This window comes from Mastomys coucha, chromosome X (genome assembly GCF_008632895.1).
Source record: "Mastomys coucha isolate ucsf_1 chromosome X, UCSF_Mcou_1, whole genome shotgun sequence".
Taxonomy (NCBI): Eukaryota; Metazoa; Chordata; class Mammalia; order Rodentia; family Muridae; genus Mastomys; species Mastomys coucha.
In genome coordinates this window covers 135018211-135027833 of record NC_045030.1, presented here as the reverse complement: position 1 = coordinate 135027833, position 9623 = coordinate 135018211, and the positions used below count along the sequence as shown (strand labels likewise).

Sequence of the window (9623 nt, the reverse complement as noted above, 5' to 3'; positions counted from 1 at the left end):
GAGAGAGAAAGAGAGATAGATAGATAGAGAGAGAGAGAGAGAGAGAGAGAGAGAGAGAGAGAGACATCTGAGAAATGAAGAAATAATATTGTAATATTGTTAGGTTTATGAAGACCAAATGGTCTGTTCTCTAATTTTTGAGTAACATCAGGCAAGCAACTTCATCCTCTCCATGTTTCTGTTTATCTACACAGGGTATGTTCTTACCTATGATTACCAGAAAGCTCATTAGTTTCACAACCTTTAAGATCCTAAGAACCTTCTTTTGGCCACTAGACATGCATGCCCTGTGACTCTAGTACACTGAAGAAATCATGTACCATGTAATGTGGAAGGAAAGGGCATTGATAATTTTCACTCTGATAGCCATGGGTTCAATTATGTTATACTTGATTATTAACAAGCTATTTAATGCCATGAACATCAGTGTCCCAAATTATAGAATAAGACTGAAAATAAGAATACCTTCAAGGACTTTTGTAAAGGATAAATAAGACAGGAGACATCAATTATCTTAAAAAGTATTATGCCAAATCAGGATGCTATTTTCTGGGTGGAGGGGAGATCCTATGGGCAGAGAGTTTGCTTCTGGCTTTGGTCATTGCTCTATTTGTTTTGCCTCTCTCCCTGTCTTCAGATTAGTGGAAGTGGATGTTTAAGCAGGGAGCCAGGATTCCACAAAAATACTCTTGGATAAGCTCCAAAACCTCAGGGTACCTCTGGAGCTTCTTTACATACTCTTTGATTTGGAAGCTTGCCTGAGACTATAACACTTCAATCTTCTTTTGCAAGTATTGGTTTGGGCTTTGCAGAGAGACTCAGGATCCACCCAAATCTCTTCCCAATCCTGGCATCTACAAAGTTTCTCTGGAAGTTAATGTGCTGTCCTCCCGGCCTGTAGATCTCAAGAGAAACAGTTAAATGGCTATGGGTTGAGTCCTCAAGTTTGAGTTCTAATAGTATGAGCCATAAGAATTCTAAGTGCTCAAACGTTAGGAATTTCTGTTAATGAAACTGTCTGATCATTTACTAAGCAACTATTCCACAAGACATTCCACAGTGAGAAGAAGGAAAGTAGACAATTAGTGCCTAGTGTTTTGAAAAAGGTGACCTGGTAGTTGTTTTTGGTTAACTATTCTGTGATATGCTTAAGGAGAAAACCATCTTTTTATTCAAAACTGTGGTATAGGAAGAATATAGTAAATAAAAGAATGAGTGATAGGGTATATTCTTGTCTTTTTTTTCCTCTTCAGAAATCAGAGGACCCTCCAATCAGCTTTACTATGTGAGAGTTTGCGTTAGCTGCTTGTCAGCTAATGCAACTTGAGCTTTGTTGCATTTTTCCCTACTTGCTTCATTAAGGGTTTGTTTGAACCATATATTTACAACCTGCTTGGAGAATCTTAATTATGTATGCTTATTTTTTATGACAATTTTCATTATTATTAAGGAAGGAATGCATATGATTCTTTGCCTAAATATTTTTTTCCGAAATGAATTAGAGGAAATGAGAAGATAGGCCAAGAAAATAATTGAAGGGAAGAGAGAAAAACACACTAAGAGAAAGATTTATTAGAAAAGTGGGGAGAAATATAGAGGGAGGTGATACAGACTCATCAAAGAGATGGCCCTGTGGTGATTGGCATAGAGTTATGATCATTCTCTTCTAAAATCTGTGCTCCTTGACAGCCTACCAACTTGCCTCTCAATGGGGACATCCTTGGGATGGTACTCTACTTAGAAAACATTATGCTGCACAAATATAGACTTCTCACTGCAACTGAGATGCCCCAGGCTTAAAATCAAAGTTGTAAATCACATTTGTATTCCCCTCTGGGGTTTTATACTAGTTGTTGGATTGTGGAGTATAGGGAGAAGACTCTGAATGCATGCACTCTAGATGGAAAAGACAGTGGCTTGCTTAGTGCCAAAAGATCAGGCTCAAAATAATGAACAGCACCCTCAGATGACCATGCAGATGTTTGTTTGCTTTGAAGTAAAAAATCCACATGTTGCCAAAGATGGAGCTGTCTAGTGGTGAGTACACAGAACGCCTGAATGACAGACAGCTCAGTATAGTGTTCACTCTGAATCTGGAGCTTGCCTCAGGTACATATAGTAGGTAAGGAAGCCATATAGAAAAGTGGGTAAAATGGTGACAATGGGAGAACTGAGACTATTTCTGAGCTGAAATGATTGCATATAACCTATTGACCAAAGGATGTTTTTAGAAAAATTGGATATTACATGGTTAAGAATTTTTATATTTTCAATAAGGGCAAAGGCACAGAGGAGACCTTCTGGCTTGTTGGCAAAAAGGGTTTCACCAAACCTCTTCCTGTACCACCACCAGTGGGCAAAGATGGGTAAGTGAAATTCATTCTTAATCACCAGATACCTTTTCCTATGCCTCACTTTGGTATTCTCCCTTTATACCTATTTTGGTGTCTCCTGCCCCTGTAGGCAAGTGGGCCATGGCTTGCAACCAGCAGAGATTGCCGCATTTCAAAGGAGAAAAGCAGAAAGACAGTTGGTGCGAAACAAGCCATAAGGTAATGGCCAGTGGGGGAACAGATTTACCAAGCTGGGACTCCCTTTGGCATGTGTGCCAGTCTTAGACTTTACTTTTTTTGGCAGAAAGTAGCATAGCTGGTTAACTTCCAAGCTGCAATGAGTTAGGTAAAAACCTTATTGTGGAGACACCTGTTGCAGAGTGAATAACTTGAAGGATATTGGCTTCCATGGCCTGAGAGAGCCCTTTGTCTTCTACATTGATAACATGGTTGAACATTAGTAATTATGGCCTTTTTATCCAGTTATCAGGCAAGTGCACCTATCTCTCGTTCTTAAGCACCTGGGCCATGTGGTTAGTCAGTGCAGGTCTTTAGAGATTTATAGCTATCTATGCAATATAGCAATAGCCTCCGTTTTAAGGAGCCATACATTGCTATGGCTATATTGACTGGGATACTTATGTCATTTCCTCCGGAGGCACTGCTTGATCTTTTCCATGGGTGGAATTGCTAAGCAAAATAAGACTATCTGTTCAATGGCTTGAAGTCAGGATAAGTCTCATTCCTCATAGGATGAGATGAGTTTGTAGGAGCAACAGCAAAATAATTATGATCACAAGATTAAATCTGAAGAATCCGCTGCTTTCTTATATTCTTTTCAATATCTTTTCTTTTTAGTTTTTGTGTATGTGTTTATGCACACACATGTATTCAGGTACACATAGATACATATGAATGTGGAGGCCAGTGGTTTATGGTTGATGTTGGCTGTCTTCTTCAGTTGTTCTTCACTTTCTATTTTCTGACAGAGTCTCTCACTGAACCCAGAGCTGGCCAATTCTGCTAGACTGGCACCACCAGCACCAGAAAATTTCCTGTCTCTGTTTTTCCAACACTGTCTAGAGACATAAACTACTGCACTCAGCTTCTTACACAAGTAATGGAGATCTGAACTCAGATCCTCCTGCTTAAATGACAATCACTTTACTGACAAAGCCATCTCCCCCACCCCTTCTTTTCTGTATATTGATTTCTTATTCTCTTTCTCTTATGGGAAGAAACTTTGTCCCTAAAGCCCACTGCTTTCTCTGCATGTCTTTAGGAAGTCACAAACATTTAAAGATATCAAAAGATTCTAAGGAAAACATTGGAGTATCTCTGTATGTTCCTGATCTCTTGCTTTCTAGGATGTTCCAGAATAATCACAGTTATAGTAAAATCTACAAAAGACACCCACATAACACCTATTCTCATACTAGCATCTAGAGTGTGTCAACTCTCTGGGTTCCTGGCAAAAGAAAAGCACAGCATATCTTCATTTTTGCAACAATCACATGTACTATGTACTAGTCAGAAAAATGTTCTGTTTCCCAAGCATCCGATCTTGGCCTTTCAGTACCACCTCCTGATTCTCAACCACCTGGGGTCTGGCTTTGTTCTTTCCTGCTGACCAACATAAGCAGATAAGCAGCTGGGAGACACAGTCATCCAACTTCTGCAACATTTTTTCCTATGGGTTGGGAAACAAGAATACCACCAGTTACAGATTCAGTCTCTCTCTTCTCTCTTACTCTTTTTTTGCCCCCTCCCCTTCCACCTTCTCCCCTCACACTGCAGGAAAGAGTTTGGAAACTCTTGAAAGACTTTATCCCTGAAAGAATGCTGCAGACATTGAAGGCATCAGAGAAGAACCGGTCTATTCTCAAAAAATGTGTTGGATTTTACAGCAGAACACAGTGCAGCTGACTCACCACCACTGGCTGTGTGCTTGGTGGTGCTGTCTGGTCTTAGATAGATGTATCTTAGACTATATACAAGACTTACTCATCTGGACCCTAGGCAGCTAGCCAGGACTGTGACTATATGAAACATTGAAACCACAGGCCCATGAGGGGATCCAACCTCTGATCCAAGCTTTATTTGTATTTGTGCTTTAACTATAATGTTAATTGAACATTCTGACCTCAGTTGCCAGTGAAATTCATAAAAAGTCTCTAGAAAGGACAGTACCCTTGACAAATTTCAGAAGGCTTCAAGAATTCCCAGGTACCACATTCATTTCTCATTAAATGCCTTATATTAACGACACCCAATGAGATCACTTTCTCCAGTATGTTTGCACATTTCTGTGAATTTACAGGCTGATTCTTATCAAAAGAGACCCAATGTACAAAAGACCCACAAGATCTATGAATGCTATGACCTGCTGCCAACATCACCTGTAATATGGAGGGAAAACAATTTTTTATTAAGCCTTGTGTCAGTCACTAAAGAAGGAAAGAAGTTATGAAAGAGGTTTCAGCGTTGGTAGACTGGTTCCAGGGTCTGCCTGACAGGCAGGGCCATATTGTTGATTCAGTAGCTTTCATATTGTAGCCCTAAATATTCATAATTTCCCAAACCAGCTTTTTCATCTCACCTCCTTACAATTCCCAAGTTTCAGCAACTGGTAAATTTGAGACTGACAAGTCACTTCTACTATTTCTGGATATGCCTTTTGCAGAGTAAAGAGAAATTACCTGCCCATATCTATCATAATAGAAGTGAACTGAACTCTATGTTTAGGAGGTCCTGCCAGCTTCATTTTGTTTGGGACAGGGAAATTGAGGAAGTTGTCAATTTTGAAGAACAGAGTCACAGAGACAGCTTTGGGATAACAGGGGAAACACGAATCTTTGGGAGATGGGTGAGATGAGTATAGGGGTGGGAAAATCACATTAGATTCTGCCTTTTAAACCTTTTCCTTTGCTTTCCTTTCCGTTGGGAGAAAGTCTTCTTAGCCTTTGCTTTCAGCAGGAGAATTAGATTGGAGCTCCATGTGTGTTAAATTAGCCTTTTCAGACTGGTTAGAAAGCTAAGCAGTGTATGTTTGTGTGTGTGTGTGTGTGTAACAGTGTCTATAGAGGAAATCATTTAAATTATTCATTAGCAAATTAAAAACTACCTGTATATTCATCTTCTTCCTTTGTCCAATATTTGTGAAAAGTAAGTCCTCTATTCATGCAAATCTGACAAATATGATAGACAATGTTTATTCATTCAAGGATTCAGGAAAGTTTAGCAATTGACTACTTGTTCATAGGCTTAAAGGTTATGTGATGGATAGAATTAGCTATATTAAAATCCCATGAATGGGCTAGATAGGGAAAGTATGCTTACTGTTTTCTCTTTCTCCTACCTAGATGGAAAGAACTCCAGCATTTGAATCTCCTCTTGACAAAGCAACATTGCAGCTCATTACAGACCAAGATATTCTTCTGCCTGAGCAAGATACTAGTGAATGATTATTCCTCTGAGGTTGCCTAATCTCCAGGGAAAAGTCAAGCCAAATCGCAGTGTATGGAATCTCCCAGGAAGGAACTTTGCCCATAGGTTTTGTTCATTACCAAGCTATCACCAAAATCAAACCAAACAAAAGCAAAGTGAAAACCCCCAAACTATTGGAATGCAAACTGAAATGGATGTAAACATCCAGGAAGGGTATACACCCATCTCGAAGCTTAGTCATTCAAAAGTAGCATGGTCAACTTGGATGGAGAAATGAAAGTCTATTTTCACAAAAAGTAGGCATTATTTTGTTTTCCTTTTAATTTTATTTGAATTTCTAGAAATATTTTAGTGAGCATAACTGATAACTAAGATACCATGAGATTGGCTCCAGGGAAAGGGACAGCTGACTTCTAGTCTATGTCTATAATGCTATGACATTAGGTGACTGGAGTACATAGACAATGGAGAGGAGGAAAAGAGCCTAGCTAACTGTATTATCTGGAAAACTGAAGGCTACGAAGAAATTTCTCTTCTTACTGCTTATTGTTCAAAATCCTGCAAAATTGTTATTGTCTTTTTTTCTTATCTCAGTACAGAGAATCGAGACAATATAATTGAATTGTCTTTGCTAGGTGAGAATCTTCTTGGGCCTCCGGGACATACACTGAACTTGACAGAATAAATGTAAGGGACACTGTCAGGGTAAAAGACATAGAAGTCACAGAAGCAAGGGTGCGATTTCTTTGAAGTTTTATATTTCCCCTTCCTTCTGACTGCTCTATCTTCAGCTTCATATCCATTTCCTAAGAGGGATCCCTTTCAACATGTGTTGTGATTTTATAATTTTAGTTTTCAAGGTTGTATTTCCAAGAGGCTATTGGCAGTGGCTTGCTATAGTCACATGGACTAAAGCGGTAAGGCTTAAGACATAGGCATGTTCAAAATGGTTAAGCAAGCTTTTCTTCCCTTTTATTATAAAAATAATCTCTTTATTAAAACCTATCCCAAACATGTAAGCCAGTAAAGAAGTTAATTCTTTTAGAACAACCCGCTTAAAAGGAAGAAATGCCTAAGGTATAATTTGATACCTTTGTCAACTGTTTAATTTTTCCATAACCAACTTAGCCCAAATATGAGTTTGGAGTCAACAGCCAACCCCAGAAGTTCTTTTTCCTCCAGTGTTGAATCATAGTACCCTACATTGCTATCACAGCCTCAGGAGGTTGACTTACTATGCAGGAGGGTGTAGAAGGACTGATGCTGACTTCACTTCCTCCTGATGACTTTCTTATTCTTTGTCTGAATGTTCTAGAGAAGGAGACACAAACATGCCATCACTCTTGTGTCAACATGTGTCAGTCAAAAGCTGAGGTTTTAAGACTTCTAGAGGAAAAGATGATTCCAAGCAGTGTTTCTCTTTCAGAAGAGGTAACTCAGCTCCCTACTATGAAAATGGATGGAGCATTGGAGGCAAAGGATGGGAACTAATGCTAAGTAATCCAAAGAAAGCTGGGAACGGTGTTCTATGGATCAGGATCGTCCCAGACATATCCCATTCTGTGCTTCCCCATGTGTAGGCCTTCAAATTAATTATTGTCTAACCCAGTGGTTCTCAACCTGTGGATCACAACCTTTTTGGCAGGTCCAATGAACCTTTCACAGGGGTTATCTAAAATGATTGGAAAACAGATATTTACATTATGACTGATAACAGTAGTGAAATTATAGTTATGAAGTAGCAACAAAACTAATTTTATAGTTGGAGTTACCATAACATAAGGAACTGTATTGAAGGGTTGTAGTATTAAAGAGGTTGAGTATCACTGGTCTGGCCAAAATCTTTCATCAGACAAGACCTAATGAGAGTGCTCCCTTGCTGTCTGCTTGACCCTACTCCTTACTTCCTTTCTTTCCCTTTAGCTGTTCAGTATGTCAACCAAATTTACCTTTCTAGCCTGTTTTCTTTCTCCCATCTTGCTTTCCTTGAATTAATCACAAGTGAGTTCCTTGGTAAAGCTATTCCATTCATCTTGGTTTCTTTTGCATAAATGCCTTTACCCTTAACCCAAACTAAGCTTTCTTCTATTTGCCTTGGTATTTATTAATTATCTAAGAAGAAGGCACACACTCCCCATTCCCATTTGATTGACTTAGCGAGGTATAGTCTGACTCCTATATACAATTGATTATCAGTCTGTTGCTTGCTAGCACAGTGGATGGAGCTGGTAGGGACCTGAATGATTTTTTTCAAAGCACTGTTTTTGTTTGTTTGTTTGTTTTGTCTTTTGTTGGTAGTGGGTTTTTCTTTTAGATATTTTTCTTTTCATTTATTCCTCTCTCATATATTCCACCTTGACTGCAGTTTCCCCTTCTTCCTCTCCACCCAGTCTCTCCCTCCCCGCACCTCCTCTTTTCCCTGGCCCTATCATTTCAACTTTGTCTCCCCTCAGAAAAGTACAGTTCTTCCAGGGACATCAACCAAATACAACATAACAAGCTACAATAAAGACCAGGCATATATTCTCACACTAAAGCTGGATGAGCCAACCCAGTAGCATGAAAAGGGTCTGAAAAGCAAGCAAAAGAATCAGAGATAGCCCCCAACCCCACTACTAGGAATTCCACAAACTACTGAGCTACACAACTATAACATATATATAGAGGACAGATCCATGCAGGTTCCCTGATCTCTGTGAGCCCACTTGAGTCCCAGTCAGTTACACTGCTCTTTAAATGGCTTGCATTTCCTGTATGAGACAAAATATTCAGAAAACTAAGGATTTTCCAATAGAGATTTAAGTTAGTTTTATTCTAACCATTTTATCTCCTTGTTTTCTGGGGATTTTTCTCTTTTCAAAATGGATTACTGGTAAAAGAAAGCAAAATGCTAATGAAGTACAGTAAGTTAACTTTTGTTTATTTGAAGTTTTACTGTACATTGTAAATGTGGCTTACTGCAATGATCAGCCATTGAGGATTATATAGATTTTTTTTCTTTTTTTCTCTACAGATCAGAATAACAGTATGCGTTCCTTGTATAAAATGTAGAAAACATAGAAAGCCACAAGTGAAGTTAGAATTGCTCAACATCACTTTAGATTAGTTATTCTATTTTGTGACTCCCATTTGGGTTGGCATAATACATTATGCCATGTTATAATGTCCTCTATTCAGGCTAAATCAGCTGATTCTCAAATGAAACTGTTTTGTGTTTATTTTCTTGTCAGTAGTGTTTCTAATATTTTGATGGTACAAGTGGATTCTTGTATATTGTCGGCATTTAGGTGATTTGTTTGTTCTTTATCTCACCTGGCATAGCAGAGTAGACGGAGGTAACTAATGACTACCTCTTCCAAGCTCTATAACTGGACTACATGAAGTGACTCCATCAAGATGTGTCAGTCTAAGGACTCCCACAATTGCTTTGTCTTACACTTACGATTATTATACAAACAATTTGATAAGCATGAGTCTTGTCTCGTCGTATCAATTGGATGGTCCTTAATCCAAATGAAATCAGCTTGCAAGGATTAGGAAGTGGCAAACAGCCAAGCAGCAATACTAGGTACTCACATCTCTGTGATAATCAGGCGATAGAATATAACTTAAACACACAGTTGAATCAAGTCAGTATTAATTGCTGAAAGAGCCCAATGTTTCAACCATTTACGTTAACTTCTTTAGGCAACCATGGGTGGTCTAATCAAGAATATTTCCCACCTGGTTCATTGTTAGATCGTTAAAATAATTGACTCTGGCATGGGGTGTAGCTTAGTTGGTAGAGTGCTCACCTAGCAAGGTCCAACCCGCAGTATGCCAGTCAGATGTGGTGGTACATGA

General features: G+C 38.9%; 1 protein-coding gene across 1 annotated transcript in view; it reads left to right on the top strand.

Moving 5' to 3' along the window:
• Gucy2f (guanylate cyclase 2F, retinal) overlaps nucleotides 1-6022 on the top strand; it is an 83579-nt gene extending 77557 nt beyond the window's left edge. Inside the window, exons 16-18 of the mRNA XM_031377966.1 lie at nucleotides 2278-2366; nucleotides 2464-2552; nucleotides 5696-6022. Coding sequence (XP_031233826.1) covers nucleotides 2278-2366; nucleotides 2464-2551 — 177 coding nt within the window. The 3' untranslated portion in view covers nucleotide 2552; nucleotides 5696-6022. The remainder of the gene's footprint in view (nucleotides 1-2277; nucleotides 2367-2463; nucleotides 2553-5695) is intronic.
• The last annotated feature ends 3601 nt before the right edge of the window (nucleotides 6023-9623 follow it).